Source organism: Perognathus longimembris, chromosome 1 (genome assembly GCF_023159225.1).
Source record: "Perognathus longimembris pacificus isolate PPM17 chromosome 1, ASM2315922v1, whole genome shotgun sequence".
NCBI classification, from domain to species: Eukaryota; Metazoa; Chordata; class Mammalia; order Rodentia; family Heteromyidae; genus Perognathus; species Perognathus longimembris.
In genome coordinates this window covers 37319145-37337828 of record NC_063161.1, presented here as the reverse complement: position 1 = coordinate 37337828, position 18684 = coordinate 37319145, and the positions used below count along the sequence as shown (strand labels likewise).

At 38.3% G+C, this 18684-nt stretch overlaps 1 protein-coding gene across 1 annotated transcript; it reads right to left on the bottom strand.

Annotated features, from left to right (window-relative positions):
• Nucleotides 1-13597: 13597 nt before the first annotated feature.
• On the bottom strand, nucleotides 13598-18069 carry Ifng (interferon gamma). The gene is made up of 4 exons (XM_048340707.1): nucleotides 17956-18069; nucleotides 16380-16448; nucleotides 16085-16267; nucleotides 13598-13756 (listed from the first exon to the last, which is right to left on the bottom strand). The coding sequence occupies exons 1-4, from the start codon at nucleotides 18067-18069 to the stop codon at nucleotides 13598-13600; spliced, it is 525 nt and encodes a 174-aa protein (XP_048196664.1).
• Nucleotides 18070-18684: the final 615 nt, after the last annotated feature.

Sequence of the window (18684 nt, the reverse complement as noted above, 5' to 3'; positions counted from 1 at the left end):
GGAAAAGAGGAAGAGAGAAAGAAAGATAAAGAAAGAAAAGACTTTTTATCGAATTCCTTCAAACAATTAAAATTTCTGCTAGGTATAACTTTGAGCAGAACAGAAAATACATGGACATCCAAGTTTCAAAGAACCCAGAAACCATTTTAGACAGAAACAGAGTCTCAGTGGGTCTTTTACTGGGAGAACCCTCTGCTCCGGCCCCCCAAGAGCCTCGACACAAAGCAAGAATGGTAGGAGCTCCAGTGTCAGAAACACTGAGGGCTGCCCCCAAAGGCTGGTGCCGATGACACTGGCCAGGTCTAGAAATGAGGGACAGTGACAGCTGCAGTGTTTGGTCATGCTAATGATCTGTGATAATGGGTCTCAGTTCTTTTTCCTTCACAGTATTTACTCAGTTGCAATTAAGTGATTAGCTAATTAAGGACTAAGTAATTATATGGTTAAAATCTGCTTCCCAGTTGGATTATAACTGCTGAAGGTCCAGACTACACACTGACTTCAATGCCTACAAAGTATTTCCCCTGCAGTAATTGCTCAGAAAGTAGCTATTTAATGGAAGAAAAGCAATATGGACTTCATTAGTTACATCTTGGAGATAAATAACGAACAAAGCATGGAGGGTTTACAAAGGAATACAAATTGTTAGCCTTTTATTTTATTCTTCCTTGAACAATTTTTCTTAAATGTGATAAAGTTAGAAGCCCCAAAATTGGAGGAAACTTGAGTAATAACCACATAAATAAGAATAATAATATAAGTCTAATGTCTGCCTTCACATTTTATTATTTCCATATACTTCATATACTTCAATGACCTAATAGTTTTTGTGGAGGTTTTTTTGGAGGGGTTGTTTTGTTGTGTTTTGTATGTATGCTAATCTTAGGATTTGAACTCAAGTCCTGGGCACTGCCCTGAGCTTTTGTGCTCTAGGCTGGCATTCTGCTATTTGAACCACTTGAACAGTTCCACTTCTGGCTTTATGGCCATTAGTTGGAGATAAGAGACTCAAGGACTTTCCTGCCCAGGCAGGCTTCAAGCCTCTATCCTCAGATCTCAGCCTCCTGAGTAGCTAGGATTACATGTGTGAGCACTGGTACCCAGCTTGTTTCCACTTTCAGATGAGGAAATTTCACCTCAGAGTGAGGATCACCAAGGTAAGAAAGTATAGGACTAGGACTCACTCTGAACGTTCACAACTCCACACTCACTGTTTTATCCACTTTCATGACATTATATCTGAAGTAGATGAAGGAACTAGGCATTTGAAAATTTGCACTGGGCCCCAGTCTTGTAGGCTAGAGAATTAGGAGAGCAGGCCTTTTTTTGTGGGAAAAGAAGAAAGGGGCAACAGACATCTGCCCCACATTCCTGAAAAAACTAGGGTGCACTGAAATACCCTAACATTGATGGTTCATTTATTCACTTCATACTTACTGGGGACCGACCATCTGTGAGCTAATCATTTCTCATTGAAACTATGCCAGATGCTAAGCTGAAGTGAAAACTGCATTTTGTCTGCTCCACTTAACAGGCACTCCATTTCAGCCTCCTGGCAAAGCATGAGTGTTGGTGTTTGAATTCACTGCGGGTTCTGGGAGCTGAAAGAATGCACACACTTGCACGAGAATGAACTCAAGGAGCCTTGCTTTAGATTGAAGGGGAAGGTTTTTGTTTTCTGTCTCTGGAAGCTGGGAGAATTGTATAAGTTACTGAGTCTTGAGAACTTTCTACAAGTAGTGCTAGTCTAGTAGAGACTAAGTGGAAGCTAAAATGGCCCTGAGAAAGGCCATGGTTGGAACAGTGTTGATTTAAATATGACTTCCTGTGCTTTTGTCCTCAAGTGTATAGAATTATGTTTTAATTGTGGTTGGGGAGGGGAGGTACTGGAGTTTAAATTAGGGCCTTGCACTTGCTAGACAAGCACTCTACCACTTGAGCCATGCCTTCATCCCCTTATACAGAATTATAGGATGGCCTGCTGCACCATTTCCATAGACTGGCAAATGTATAACCAGAGGCCCATTTCCTGCAGTCAGCAGGACAGTGTGAGAGTGATCCCTGAGAAATGACAATTAGGAACTAGACCACTCAACCCTGAAGGTCAGGAAGAAAAGAGGAGAGGACTGTACACCTAAGAGGTAGAATGACAGTGTTGCTGGTCACTGAGAGTTCTCTGGGTCCTGGTAGAATAGTTGTGGTTGGGGGATGATAATTTCTAATAGTTGGACCACTGTGGAACAGTTCATAAATTTAAGGAATTACAAAATGAAAGTAACAACAACAGTAATGGTAATGTATCTTTACTTTGGAGTCACACTGTTAAGACAAGAGACTTATGCACCAAAGCCTTTTGTTTCTAAACTGGCCCCACCTTCAGATTACCCAATAGCAACAGGTAAAACAGGTCCAATATCTAACCCTGAGTCAGATGAGGGAATGCATGTCTGAAATACTAAACTATGCCATCAGAATGATTCATTTGGTCCACATTATTCCAGTTATCTCTTTATGGAGTTCTCAGTGACCCTAGGACAGGATCCTTAAGTCTCAACCTAAGCCAGGCCCAGACTCGCCTATAGCAACCCACATAGACCTGCCTCCTGCTATAGGAATAAGAGGGGTTCTTTAACATATCCTTGAGCAGGTAAATGGAAGAGTTCAAGGGACTTAGGGATCCATCTCATTGAAGAAAAGATCATACTTTCCTCTTTATACTCCTTCTTATTTCATATTCCTTCTTACTCACAATTTGTTGCATACTTTTGAAGAAAATGGATAAGATTTTTCCATCATATATGTACATAAATAGAAAAGTACCTAGCATATGGTCTAAGTACTCAATAAAACAGCTCACTGTGTTAAACCATACTGAAATAGTGTACCACTCTCCTCTTCCATCCATGGCTTTCTGGTAGCATATCGGAAAAATTGCCCACAGCCTGCTGTACCACCCACAACCTGAGCAGCTTTGTAAATCAGTTGTTCTTGAATGAGTCAGCAACACCCAAGTGTCTTGGTCACCCATTAGAAGTACACAGGCTGCAGGTCCCCTCAGCTGCTGCTCTCTCTGTAAGTAAACACTTCCTGCAGCCTGTCAAGAGGTCTTGTGGTGGGGTCACAGGTATGCATCTTCTCAGAGTTGAGTGAAGGTTCCATCTTGTGCAGAAAATGAGCTGGTGGGTTCAGGGTTCCTGTGACTGCTCTGAAATGAGACAAAACAGCCAGCCAGGGTGTTCCTGTGCTGGGCTGGGCTGTTAGCCCAGCTGCCTGAAGGAAGCATGCACTGCCCACATTACTGTAACCAGCAGTGGGTGGCCTACAGTTTCATGACCACCAACTTCACACAATGCACTAAGCTATAGATAAAACTGCTTCTGTCTGTATCTAATGTTTCTCCTTGAGACACAACACATGAAGAAAACATCTGTGGATAAAGATACCTGTCTTGAGTGTTGGAAAGTTTTTAGCGAGAAATCTGAGGGAGAAATCAGAAGGTCTGAGTTACATTTTCCTCAGGCATATTATACCCAAAGTTAACTAGCAAATAAAATGAGAATAATCCATGTACCTCACAGGAATCACAGTTTCATGATCCTTGGAAAGCAAAACAACAACAAAAAAAGTGTAAAGTAATATGTAAAATATCGATGATGGCATATTCCAGCCAAAAAATAAAGTGTCTTGGCTTTAAATTTTAAGTGTTTGTAGTCTTGTATCAAAGATTTTTCTAAAAGTACAGGACAGCAATGAATAAGTATACTATAATGACAATTTTGTTTTGAGGATTTAGAATCACAGCATTAAACAGTACATGTATTTTGATCACTTACTGTTTCACAATTCCATTGTTTTGAAAACCTTCTGTGTAATTGACTTCTGGGGAAGATTCAGATTTCATTTTTAAAAGTTGTTTTGATTTTAATTTTTTCACAAAAATGTACTCAATTCTTGCTTTTCACATGGCAAAGGAACAGGAATTCCTCCATCTTTGGTTCCTAAAGGAAAGATCCAGGAAATAAAGTGAACAATGACAAAATGAGGTTTCAGAGTAACTTTGGGAAACAATTGACTTAAATTAATAAGGTACTTTTTAAAAAAAAAAGATCAATACTAATGACCTGCATTATGTGCAGTCAGGATAGAATGACCTTGGCTTGTCCAAGCTTAAAAAGTCAGAAGAAATAAGTGGACTACAAACTAAAAAATGGACTGTCAACATATACACTGTGCTTGGTAAAACAAAAAAACAGAAACAAAAAACCCAGCATTTTCTTAGCATTGCTACTGAGCTGCACTGCATCTCCACATCTTAAAGAAGAGACAAAAGAGACATGTCTCTTCTGTAACTACCAAAGGTCACCCATGACCACAAACTGGAAAATCAGAAGACTCATTGCCAATCTCAGGACTTGTTTTTTTCCAACATCTCATGTCACTAGCCAAGTCCTCTTCCTTTGTCTCTATGATTCCATTCTCACTTCTGCTGACACTCAGCTGCCTCTAGCCAGTCCCCTCTTGTCTTTCTGTATCTATATGTTTATGTAACTTTAGATTCTGGATTTGGTCCTCTTTTCTTACTCTGTACACACTGTCTGATGATCTCAACTACCTCTAAGACTTTTGGTACCATCTGGAGGATAAGAAGCCTCAGATCTTTAGTCTAGAACAGAGCTGTCTCCTGAGCTAAGAGCCACTGTGTCCAACAGCAGCTGGATCATCTCTCTGTCTCTGTCTCTCCTATTCTTTTCCCTTATTCAGTACCACCGCTATCCACTAGTGGCTTGAATTACACTCTTTAGGGTTTTTCTAAAACATATCTGACATGCAAAGTCAGTGAAAAGGTTCTTTCTCTGGAACTTACCTTTTGCCCATCTGTTTTTCCCAATACCCCACTCTGTGGTTGATGGGAAGGCAGAAAACTTGCATCAGTCTTATCCCCTAGGATCTACAACGATCATCTTTTGCCTCAAAGCACATCATTTCAAGTGTGTTTTTTTCTGGAAAAGCTCAATTTCTGGCCAAGTTTCAACTCTAGGGGAAAATAAACTGAAAAAATGTTCTTCCTGCCAGCTGCTGGTGGCTCACATCTGTAATCCTAGCTACTCAGAAGGCAGACATTTGAGAATTATGGTTCAAAGCCAGCCCAGGCAGGGAAGTCCATGAGATTCTTATCTCCAATTAGCCACCCCCAGAAAGCCAGAAGTGGAGCTGTGACTCAAGTGTTGCAGTGCTAGCCTTGTCCACAAAAAGCTCAGGAACAGAACCCAGATTTCAAACCCCTTCCCTTCACTCCCCAAATACAGTTCTTCCCAAAGCATATGAAACTAGTGCTGATAGGGGGAAAAACAGGTGGTGAGAAAAGATAGAATGTATTATAAGTGAATAATAAACACATTGAAGGAGGACTAGATGAGAGTAGGTGCTATGTAAGTGACTTTGGAAAATTGTTTTGAGAAGATATGACTGAAAACAAGAGAAGTTTTGACATTGTACTCTAGCTGATCAAAAATTTTCCTCGTAGGAGTATGAGTCTACAACTCTAAAATTACCTTCATTGTATAGTAGGTTTGGAAAAAATATAAACGTATTGCAGGTCGTGAAAGGAATATTTCTCACTTTGGGAGAAATGACAGAAGGAAGAAAAGTATCAAAGCTAGAACATGAACCATTGTTTTATGTTTAGTATATATTTAGCTAGATATTGATACTAAACCAAAAAATATATATGTGTGTATGGAATATACATGTATTTATTTTTCCATTCTATTCATTGAAGTAACCAGAGACAAGGAGACCTTAGACGCAATTACCACACATAGCCCCAGATCTTGCTTCCTGAATATCATTGTTCAAGAGAAGGTACTTCAAAATAGCAAATGTTCTAGCTGTTGGCAGTTGAGGTCTAACCACCAAGTAAGTGAGTGACTAGAATGGCATCGAAGACATGATCACTGAAAGGAAGGATGTTAAGAAAGTGAAAAGACAGGAAAATGCAAGGATCACGGTTGTTAGTATTGAAAGCACCAACAATTCTAACAGTCCTGTACTGGGTAGAATGCAAGAATAAGAGAATAGGTGGAACTGTTACATTTTGAATATGGAATGTCTCTGGCATTCTCCTGTGTTGAAGGCTTGCTTGGTCCACAGCTCATAACACTATCTGGGAGATTATAGCAAGTCTGAGAGCTAGAGGAAATAGATCACTAATGGCATACTTTTGAAGATTCTACTGAGTAACCAGTCCCCTCTTCTCTCTCTCTCTCTCTGTCTCTGTCTGTCTCTCTCTCTCTTTCTCTCTCTCTCTCTCTCTCTCTCTCTCTCTCTCTCTCTCTCTCTTTCATGTCTACCTCAGTCATACTTCCCTGAAACCATGGGGTTCTTCTGTTCCAAGCAAATGCACTGGACCCTCTGAAACCATGCTCCAAAATAAAACCTTCCCGCCTTCGGTTGTTTCTGCCAGATGTTCTATCATGTCAATGAGAAAATTAACTGATACATGATTATAGGTAAATAGAGATCACAGCATGAAATATTAATTTGGGAGCTTTAAAGAAGGTCAGGAGAACAATCTGACAGAGGGAACCAAAATGAAAAGTATCACTACCTAATCTGCTTCCAGGCTCTAGACCTTGGTAAGGAGGGATTAGGGAAAGAGGGTTGAGAAGAAACAAAGAAAGAAACAAAGAAATGCATAACTTCCTTTAACTTCTTACTGTTATGCATTCTGCTCTATGTGTCTGCAAAATGGCAGGGTCAGCAGGAGGAAGAGAGATGTAATACTTAATTACTCAACCCTCACAAACACTATGGGAAAGAGAGGAGACTTTCTTATTGAGTCATTAGCTTCCAAATTTCATAGGGGTCCACAATGATTCAGTAAGAAGGAATTCTCCAACTTCGAATTCAAAACCACCTTTCATGGCAGCTTCTCCAGAAATCTTCCCTCCCTTTTGTGAACACTCCCTTCTCTTCCCTCTGAGTCCAACATATTGTTCACTTCCATTCTCTTCCTTTCACACAAGGTAACAGGGAATGTTGTTGAAAGTGTTTCAGTAATACAATAAGACTTCACATTACTGCCAAGATAGCTTTTTGCTTTGACTTTCCTGAATATTACCATGCTACAAGAGTCTCTCCAAGCATGTAAACAGGTTCTGTCCAGAATGAAGATATTAGTAGGAAAGGAGAAGGGGTATAGAAAACATGAAGGAGAGTGAATATGGTAAAAAGAAAAAAACCCCACTATTTGTATGTGTGTGTGTTTGTTTGTAAAAATAGAACAAGGAAGCTTATTGCGATTGATTTGGGAAGAAGGGAATGGGAATAAAGGAGAGTGGCAGAGGAGGCGAGTCTAATCAAGATATTTTGTATGTATATGTGGACATGTCAAAATGAAATCACCTTTTAATTGAAGCTTATAAAAGTGTAGAAATAAAACTATCTGCTTTAGTACCTTGAGTTTTCATAGGGTACCACTTTATTTTCCTAGATTTGTGTTGTGCCTGATTACAAGAAAGGAAAGAAGGTGTAATATGGAGGTCAGATCTGGCCAGCACCATCCTTGACCACATGGCTAGTTTGTACTATCTAGCATCTTGTCTTGATGGGTGTACCTGGATTCCTACAGGAAGAGAAGTCCCATCCCCAGGTAATGGGTGTTCCTGGGGGTGGAAGGGGGGGCACACATGCCCTATAGGTAACTGAACCTGTCTGTCCAGTGCTTGGAACTGGGAGCTTCCTGTGACCCAGCCCCTGGGCCTGACCCTATTTAGGGTCAGGCCATCTCAGGCACCATTATTCCATGCCACGTGTCTCCATGTTTGTGTCCTGTGTCCTGTCTCCTGGCTCATCTCTAATCCCCATGGCTTCCCAAGTCAGCTCTCCATCAGAACTGAATTGGTTTGTTGGTACAGTTTTTGTCCTTTATTCCCTCTCTAGCCTGTTCCCTGATAGTGTTAAGGGTATGTGTGGGCTGCAGGAGTTACTTAGAAATCTTACGGAAGTAAATCTCTGTGTCTCTGGCCTGTTTTGTGTTATATGCTTTTCTGAAACCTGGTACCAGTCCATCTGGAACTTCCCCAATAAATCCATCTTTTCACTTGAGACTATCTCTGAGTGGTGGACTCTTGGAGGGACAGGGAATCCCCTCCCTCAAACCCCATAACAAAGGAAATCTATTGTCCTACACCCTCCCACGTCCTTCATTGGCCTCACCCAATCAATCTGAGCACTACATGTTTTCCTCTCTTATAACATCCACATCCCACCACAAGCTATCCTAGTCTTGCACGCGCACGTGTGTGTGTGTGTGTGTGTGTGTGTGTGTACTTGTCTTCCTTTCCCTAGGCTAGGAATTTTTGCAGGGTAGGGATTGTCTCTTAGAAGTATCAATATTATCAACATATGTTACAATGCTAGATTATGTAGATGCTTAGTTAACTTTGGATGAATAGATTTTAAAAAGTTACTTTTCTACAACTCTAAATTTAGTTATAGATAAAAAGTGGCAGTAATAGAGTTTAAAAATACGGATTATTGAGCCAGATATGTACATGTTTGAGCTACATAGTAAATTTCAGAAAACCACTGTTATATAGCTAGGCTCTGTTTCTAAGGAGAAAAAAGGAGATAAAGAAGAAAATTCTTTTAAGTGATTCTGAGGTAGGAGAAGAAAACATTAATACTTTGACTAAAATCAAACTTTAAGGGTTTGCCTAAAATCAAACTTTATGGGTGATGGAGTGCTTGCCTAAGGCCCTAAGTTTGATTCCTGGCATTAAAGAAGTAAAGGGAAGGGGAAGGGAGGGGAGGGAGTAAGGGGAGGGGAGGGGAAAGGAAGGAAAGAAAACATAAGAGAAAGAGAGGGGAGTGGAGAGAAGAGGTAAAGAGAAGAGAGGAAAAAGAAAAAGGAAAAAGTTAAAATCTCTTCAAGAACTACATATTAGGAACCTGAGGTTAGTTATACATAAATATTTTATAAGAAAGAATCAGTCTGAAAGATGTATAGAGGACTTTTATTTCCTGGAAGATAGCTTGAATAGCTATTTTTATCAAACTTCATTTTATCATCTTTGTCATTCTGCAGATCTTTGTCATCTTTGTAAAAACTGACAGTCGTGAAGGATATTGTTCACACCATCTACTTTTATAGTGAGAAGTGAGCAAATTAAAAAAAAAAATCCTTGGAGACCTGGATGCTATTTGCTCACACCTGTATTCCTAGCTACTCAAAAAGCTGAAATTTCAAGTTGAAGGTTCAAAGCCAGCCCAGGGAGACAAATCCAAGAGACTCCTATCTCCATTTCTTTTAGGTATCCTTTTTATTTTTTTATTATTCTTTATGTAGTAGTTTCTTGTGATTTTTTTTTTTGCAAATCTAAGGAATCCGTTGTACTATTTCCCCTTTCATAGATAATTTCATTTATTTGAAATCTTGGTTAGTATATTTTACTGTGTCTCTAAAGGTTTGTTTATTTTTCCAAAAACATGCCTGCTCAGTTTTGTTGATCTTTTCTATTGTTTTACTAGGTTTATTATTTCCCTCTTTCTACTGGCTTACTTTTCTAGTCCATTGAGGTAACTTTAGGCTGTTAATTTGGGATCTCTCTTCTTTCTTGCTTTTCTGTATTTTCTTAAAGTTCACTAGGCTCCATTAAAACAATTTTGAATTCTTTATGCGGCAGTTTATACATCTCTATTTCTTTGTCACATGTCACCAAGACATTACTGTGTTCTTTGGGTGGTGTTATATTCTTGATTTTCCAGCTTCTTGTTGCTTTGTATTGACTCTGTACATTTGGTACAGGGGATATCACTTGAAGCTTTTACACATTACTTTCACTGTGGATATGACCTTCCCCTATAATGGAGGGTGCAAGTAGTTACTGAATAGGGTACAAACGTTCAGGCATTAATGAGATTGCAGGTGTGGAATCTCTGACTCCTCTTTCAAGTTAGACTAATGTTGACAAAGATTGCATAGATCCTAAGTGATAGAGGCTATGAATTCCCATTGTGATAACTAGGGTTATTGGAGACTTTGGTGGCTGTGGCTGCCAAAAGCCTCTCAGTCTCTTTCCCTTCCAGTGAAAAGTGGTGGTTGTCTCTGCCCTGGACCCTGCAGACTATTTCTGCTACAACTTAGGTTAGATGTAGAGGTTTTCTGTTCTATAAGGGACATGTACCTCTTCTTTTCCAGGATGTTCTCCAAAGAAGATGTCAAAATTATCCACCTTCTGATGAGTTCCTCTTCTCTCTAATAAGGTGTCTTGGAGGAAAGTATGTCTAGTTTCAAGCCCTAGCTGTGCTGCTTATGGTGTGATCTTGGACCTTAGTTCTTTAACCTATAAAAAGGAAATAGTAGTAATACTTCTCTCTTAGAGCTACAAGCAAAGGACTCAATATTGCTTCTGAACTCACTACAGTAAATATATGCACACACAGCAAATCCAAATGATATGTTTGATGCTATTATTCTTATTGCTTCAACTCCAATTAGTCATCAATAATCATCACATGCTAATTAAGAAGCTATTTTATGGGAATAAAAAGCTCCATTAAAATAAAGTTGATTAATAATAAAATAAAGGCTTCTACTTCCTGCTAATTTTGTTCCAGGAACTATGGTAACAATTTTTAGTGATTACTCTTGTCTTCTGACTCTTTCAAACCAAAACTCCAAGGACAGCCAGAGCAGAAGATATAAGGGAGTGGGAAACACAGTTTACAACTGCATTTCACAGATAATTTTGCAAAATCTCAATTGCTTCTCCCAGAGATAGAAAGTAATTTGCCTCATCCAACTGCATTCTCCAGGGTCAATGATACTACAAGCCAACCCCTCTTTGTTGCTTATGACTCCTCTACTAACTTGCTTTCCTGTTTAACCACTAATCCTAATCCATATGATAAAACTAGAAATGCCCCCTTATTTCACTCCTAAGGAGCTATTTCCAGTCATCTGTTCAAAATCTATCGTTTCCCCACTAACTGCTCCTAATAAGGAGTAGAAAGCAAATGCCCAGTCTTTCTGATCAGCATACTAGGAATTGCTTCTCCTCTGGCCGTACTTGACGTCCCAGCGTTGTTGAGGGCAAGTCTCTTCACTTGGAGCAAAACGTTTTGGTGAGCCATGTATGAATCAGTTTTTTGTTTTGTTTTTTGCCAGTCCTGGGACTTGAACTCAGGGCCTGAGTACTTTCCCTGGTTTCTTTTTGCTCAAGGCTAGCACTCTACCACTTGAGCTACAGCACCACTTGTGGCTTTTTCTATATATGTGTTGCTGAGGAATTGAACCCAGAGCTTCACATATTATATGAGGCAAGCACTTTACCACTGGGCCATATTCCCAGCCCTGAATCAGTTTTTAATACCACCATTGTGGTCTCATTTTTGAGATAGAAAAAAAGATGAAAATGAATACATTTCCATATTTCAGGGTAGAAAACCCATTGTGTGGTTTCCCTGGCACTGCCTTCTGAACCATTTAGATCTTCAAGCCACTCAGACTCACAGACTATAATTTTCCTTAGGTGCAAATCTCATGTTGATTTTAAAAAAAAGCTAGTAGCATTTCTTAGTAGCAATTGATTCTGATTTTACCGAAACCCGTGTGGTTAAAACATTCATATACTAATAGGTATGTGACCTTTAAACTATTCATCAGGAAAAAAATATCTGATAAGTACAGAACCTTGTTTCCCAGCTCAGTTTCTTCTCACTTTGGATATAGCATCCCTTGAAGTGATCTTCCACTGTATCATTCTAGTTCAAAGGGGGCCAGGATCACTGTCCCATTACTAGAAGAAAAAGTTACCAGCTAGCAGCTAATTCTAGGTTCCAGGATTGGCCTATCATTTTGTGTCATCCAACTTGAGTCCATTGGCAATTGGCATGAAATAGCAGCAATCACAGCTAAAGTAGGCAGCAACTATCTCACATATCTGAAAGATAATGCCTATGCAGGAACCAAGCCTGAATTAAATGAGACAGTTAATTTTTCTCTGATATGCACATGAGTTAAGAGTCTGATCATTTGATGCCCTGGGAAAGTGCCAATTCTCATATGCTGAGACCAGGGTTGAAAGTCTCACAGACTTCTGGAAGACTGTGGTTGTTCAATGACTTGTGGTGCATTCATCTTTATTTTTGCTTTCTCTACGTAAGTGTCTTCTGCCTTTCTGACACAACTTGTTAGTGCTTATTCAGAAATGAAAAAATAAGAAAAGGATTTATGTAAGCAACTGTTACTTTTAACAATATTATGACAAACTGCATTCACTATTATTCCATAAATTGACCAGAATTCATAGTCACAGACTGACAGGGCTTTGGGGTGTGGTCCCTTCATTTGCATCTGATCAACCTCAGTATGGTGGCCTATGGAAATTGACAGTGGGGATTTCCTAACTCCTGATTCAGAGTTTCCACTATGTCATTTTCCAGTTACTCAGCATTTTTTATTCTGGCCATAATCCCTAAAATTAATGCTAAAATCAAAGATAGCTAAGTTTCATTCACCTAGAATTTCTGATATCTCCAACTTACCCAAGATGGGCTAATTAGCCATTTTATTAATCACTTTGAAGTTACTAAACCAAAATAGCCTGGTTATGCTACTTGCAATAGCGTAACCCAGCCCCAGCCCAGTGTTCTCCTAGAACAAACACTGTCCCAAATCCAATGATGGATAGAAGGGATACCAAGACAGGGTAGGGAGTGAAAGAGAAACTAGAAACAAATCTCTATGACAAACTAAGAAATTTGGATGTTTTCCATAAGATAATTATGTATCTAATAATGGCGTAATCAATTAGTAAATATCTTAGATGATGAAAATAGGTGCCAACCTGATCAGTGAATGCCAATCAATTCCCAGTGGAGAGAAAGTACACTTACTGAGGTTTTAATTCAGTTCTGTGATGTCCAAAACTAATACTGTCTTCCTTCTAATCCATTAGTATGTCAGTCATTACCACAGTCTTCAGGGGAGGGGAAAAAAACTTGGTACTACATGATTGATTGTAGAAGTATACTCTTACTTTATTCATAGGCATGAAATAACATTTAACTAGACAATTGAGTTACTTTCCATTTCGATGAGATCACAGTTGTCAATCCAATTCAGAAGCAACAAGTGTGAAATCTTTTCAGATGTTGGTTTGATCTGGGAACAGGCCATCACACCTGACATGTTCAAGTGCCATCTGACATGAAAACAGCGGCTCAGAATGAAGACAGAAGTTCTCAGATAGGCAGTGGTGAAATGATGTCATTTCAGTTGCAAGTGGGTTTTTTTGGTGTGTCTGTCATCAGGTGAAACAAATGTATAACCTACAGAATCTGACAGGTTATCTGTTTAATAGCCCTTAAGACAGAGCCTTATAATCTCATAATCTTGGCTAATTAGTCAAAGAGAATAAAGCATCAAGTGAAATCATTACAAGGTACAGGAATTATAAATAATACATATATTAATAGATAGGCATTTTCATTACATCACAATTATAAATACTTCTGTAATTGATGAAGCCAAAAATATATTCTCCATATAAATAATGTTAAATATTAATAAATAGATTTAGATTCAAATTTTTCAAAAGCTTCTGGCAGGATGAGCCTTATTTTTATGACCTGCAAGCCCAAAACAACACCGACTCCTTTTTTGCTTCCTTAGGGTAGATCTTGGTGACAGATCATTCATCACTTTGATGAGTTCACTCATCGCTTTGCGCTGGACCAGCACATCATTTACCTAATAGGAAAGAAAACAGTAAAATTAATTTTAGGTGTAGAAGCCATCAGGACATTCACCTTGTATCCCATCATAGTTATTAAAATTGAAAATACAGTTTTTAAAAATGTGACTCTGAGTAGCAATATATTTCCTCAATATATAATATTTACTTTTTCAGCACTTAAAGCTAAAAGGACAATTAAATTTTAAATGTGTACACAATAGGGAATAGGGTGTATTTGATCACCTGTCTAACTTTACTGCTGCAGAATTCTCAGAATTATGTATTGGAAAGAGCTTTGTAGTAGAATGGGGAAAAAATAGGTGAGGCTGAATTCTCCATGCAGTGACATTGAACTAGTCACCTCTCTCAACCTCTGCTTTTCATCTAAACAATGAAGAGATTGCTGAGGAAGCCTGAGCATAACAACTATGGCACTGATGGGTTAGTATCTGCAGTGTACATCAGTAACTTCTCTTGGAAATGTTCCTCAGCTTTGGTGCTGCTTAACAGACTAACCTGAAGACCTAACAAAGAACTCAGAGATCCAGGTTCATAAGCCCTTGCTGTTGTGTGGTCACTACGTTCCTCAGGTGATTCTGACACCCTCCAAAATGTGAGAGATACTGGCACAGTCTAAGCACTGTGGAAAAAACCAAGACCAAGAAAGATGAACACAATAATTTAATGGTTTTCCATATTAGGTCAATCCTATGCCTTCTAGAACAGGATTCAAAATAAACTCCAATTATATTCTTATTATAATAATCTATTTACTGATAAAGAACGTTTATAATTAGTAATTTCAATAACTTCTCCTATGAAATGCTTTCTACACCCCCAAATGGCACTAATTACTTTCTTCATTCTAACCAATTAGGGTCATGTAGGTGATTTTATGCTTAATAAAATGAGGACCATTTACGTTCATTTCCATTTCTGCACAATGATGGAAACACTGTGGTCATGAATGACTAGAGAACTTATTGGCAAATAAAAATATGTTTTCAACTGAGCAAAAGAGGATGATAATCATGAACCAGGAAGCCTAGGGCTTCCAGGACATAAAAGTCATTTTGTTTTTACTTGTCAAGGCCCAGTTTGCATGGAGTAAAAAAGTTTCTACCTTATCTTGTAATACCTTTGTTTTTTCTCTTTTTTTTTTTTGGTGTTCAAAACATCAACAAGAATATGAGACTTATCTAGGACTGAACAATAAGACAGGGATAACGCTGAGTTAAGAACAAGGGGTTTCTCAGTCTCTAGCCTATGGTGCAAGGAGAAATGCTCCCATCTCTCCTTTCAGACTTTTAGCTAGATGAGAAATAGGCATGGATATACTGAAAGCTGGCACTAACTCTCAGGGCATAAGTCAAGCAGGGATACCTGTTCCTCTGAGTCAAGTCCATTTATACCAAAGTCAAGGGATTTGGAAGCTTTAATGCTCTAGATAAAATTCTGGAAACATGATTTGTCTTTATACTTTAAAATTTTATCCATCAGATTCTAGAATCCATAAAGTAATGATTTAAGACAATGTCATGAGATAGAGCTTGTAAGCCTAAGGATTCTCATATTAAAAAGTTAACTGAACTATCCTTTCAAAAGATAGAAATTTCACCATTTTTCTCCTAAAATAAATTGGGTTGCAGAATCTGAGAAACTGAGAGATTGTTAATGGATAATGCCTGGAGTCCCCTCACAGACTACAGCTTTCTTTTCCCCCATTCTTTTCCTATGGGCAACATTGTAGAAATGCTACCAGAGATCACAAAGAAAGTGACAAAATGTCTATAGTGAACCCAACAGTTTTCTTTCAAGATGAGGAAATTGAGCCCCAAAGAGGCATGTGATTCATCTGAGGTCACAGCTCCTTGTGGCCAAGTTGGAAGGTGAACACAGATCTTCTCACCCCCTCCCACCGCTCTTTCCACTAAGACACTCAGCCTTCTATCCAAAGCCAGACAATTTCCACCACACAAACAAGACACCATGAGAGCACTGCTTCTCAACTGAATCACCTACTTCCTCCTCACTGGATTTAGCCATTCTCATTCTCTCTCTCTCTCTCTCTCTCTCTCTCTCTCTCTGTGTGTGTGTGTGTGTGTGTGTGTGTGTGTGTGTGTGTGTGTGTGTGTGTGTGTGATGGTTTTTTAAAGCCTGTGGTATGATTCCTGTGCTGACCCAACAAATTCATCCAGAATTTGGATGGACTATTCAAGGGAGCATTTTAGCCTTTCACAGCTTCAGCAACTTTTAAGCAAATGATTTCTACTGTCTGGGAACTAAATGCTTTGCTAAATTCCTCTGTAATGAAACTGAAGAAAGAATTAAGATCGCCTCACCGGAAGTTGAGTCACATTGATGAAGTCATTCAGTTTATTGGTGCTGCTGTTGAAGAACCTAATGAACAATTCTTCCTTAATGGTGTCCATGCTCCTTTGGATGATCTGGTTGTCCTTCAAGTTGTCAAAGAGTTTAAAGTAGAAGGAGATGATTTGGCTCTGGATTACTTTTTTGTCACTCTCCTTAGGAGAAGAGAGCATAAAGAAAAGAATATGTGATTTTTTTTTCCATCAACAAAGAAACCACAAGAAAAATCAACAAATAGAAAATCAACCAACCATATGTTCAGCTTACCTCTTTCCAGTTTTTCAAAATGTCTACAAAAAGAGGCTTTCCATCCGCTACATCTGAACTGCTTGAATTCTGCGAAAAGAAGGAAAATTGTTTTACAATATATCCATGAATGTATGTCAAATGTCTTACTAATGTACGTCAGCGCATTGAACTCAGAGGCCAACAATAATCACTGATTTCCTTGTAATGCCTTCTGTTTAGCGATAACCACATGTATTGCCATAAGCTTTTATGCTGGATTTAGCCAAAGACTATTACATTCTTTCAGTTTTCTTATTCATTAATACAATCCTTAAATTGTATTATCACAAATGAATTCAACAAGGCTAGTGGCACTTCAAGTGTCTCAAATAATTATGTCAAGGTAAAGAAAGTATTTCAAACCTAATTTCTAAAAAATCAGCAAAGCCATCCCACTATCTTACTAATGTACGTCATTGCATTGAACTCAGAGGCCGACAATAATCGCTGATTTCCTTGTAATGCCTTCTGTTTAGCGATAACCACATGAATTGCCATAAGCTTTTATGCTGGATTTAGCCAAACTATTACATTCTTTCAGTTTTCTTAGTCATTAATACAGTCCTTAAATTGTATTTTCGCAAATGAACTCAACAAGGCTAGTGGCACTTCAAGTGTCTCAAAAAATTATGGCAAGGTAAAGAAAGTATTTCAAACCTAATTTCTAAAAAATCAGCAAACCCATCCCACTATAAGATCTATAAGATACTGCCCCCCTATGGTTTAGATTTCTATAACATCTCCTGTGTCCTGGTACAGCGTCATATGATGTCAACTTCAAATATAGCTCTAAATATATGTGTGGGAGAGAGACTTGATTTATACTGTGAGAATAAAATTGATTATGAGTACGTGAATATTATAATAGTATAATGATAGCAGCTTAAATTTTGGACAAATAATAACTTCTTTTAAGTAAAAAAAATTCTCTTTACCCACAAATAAAATGCAAAAAGACGTTTTATAAAATAAAAAAACTTAAGCCCTAAGCAAGAATCCTAGCTCTTACAAAATCTCAGTGAGTGAATAACTTCAGAAATAATTCACAGGTGAAATTATAAAATCACCTTTTGAAGAAAACATCTGAGAGTGACTTTTTTGGGGGCCTGAACTTTAAGAACTAAACTTCTTTAGACTTTTAACTGATAAATTATTTCTTACTACTATTTTTAGCCACTTTTCATTCTTTACAGTCACTTTAACTGCCATCTAGAAATTAGAAACTAAAGCCAATTTTTTTCATAAGTATGTTCCTTGACTAGTCACAACTGAAAAGATTGTTACCATAAAATTATCAATATTATTATATTTTATGCCTATATTCTGCTCTTATTTTGGAAGATTCATGAATGCACTCTAAGTCTCTGTAGAATATTGGGCAGATTGTTAAATCAAATTAATGTGTAGATTGTTAATTCAAGAAACATCCTACCTACAACAAACAATATAACCCCACATCTAATCCCAAGTATTAGAGATGGTGGCCTACCAAGATACAAAGCCACATTCATTTATTTCTAATCATAAGCCAAATATTATTTAAAATTATACTTACAAAATAGTCCTTTAGAATTTCTATTTCTCTAAAAAATATGCCTTGGTCATAACAGCTTGAAAAATCCAAAATGATGCAGAGCAGCAGAGCCAAGGCACAACTTGCGTATTTCATTTTTAGAGGAGTCGAGCTGAAGAAGTTGAAATCAGTAGCTCCTATAGTAAGTCAGCCAGGTCAAAGAGCCTTAGCTGATTTTTCTTTTCTAGTTGCTGATCTGCTGGTGATCAGAACAATGTACTGCATCTCCTTTTGCTGCTGGTATTTATACCTAATTGAAGCTTATCTGGATTACGTATTTTCACAAGTTTTTCAAGATGAGATGGTGACAGATAGGCAGGGATGCTAGTTAGTTTGCATTAATAACTATGGCTTGTGGTGTCTTGGTGTTGTAAAGTTTCCTTTCAATTCCTAAGGTCACTTGATGATGAAACAGACCCATTTTCCCAGGTACCATTCTTGTGGGATTCTTTGAAAGCACTTTTACTTCACACCATTGAGGAGCTGGAAATTTTTTTTCCTTTTTGCATCTCCCCCTTTTGCTCTTGTAAAATATTGACTCCTCATCCACAAAGCACACTGATCATTTGCTTGTGGTGGGGAAGGAGCAAAAAAGGAAATTCTGGGGCCTCTAAAACGTTTAAAGGGGGAAGCCTTTTTCAATTTTTCTTGCAAATCACCACAAAGCAAGGAAAAAATATAGTTAAAAACCCAATGTGGTGAGGAAGTCCT

Bases quoted from the DNA above. Each gene is read 5' to 3' on its own strand.
- Ifng (XM_048340707.1), bottom strand. From the start codon at position 18,069: ATGAAATACGCAAGTTGTGCCTTGGCTCTGCTGCTCTGCATCATTTTG. The intron at 16,449-17,955 runs GTAAGTATAATT...TTCTTTTCGCAG, and splicing joins AAATTCTAAAGGACTATTTT to AATTCAAGCAGTTCAGATGT. The intron at 13,757-16,084 runs GTGAGGCGATCT...CTTTCCTATTAG, and splicing joins TCAATGTGACTCAACTTCCG to GTAAATGATGTGCTGGTCCA.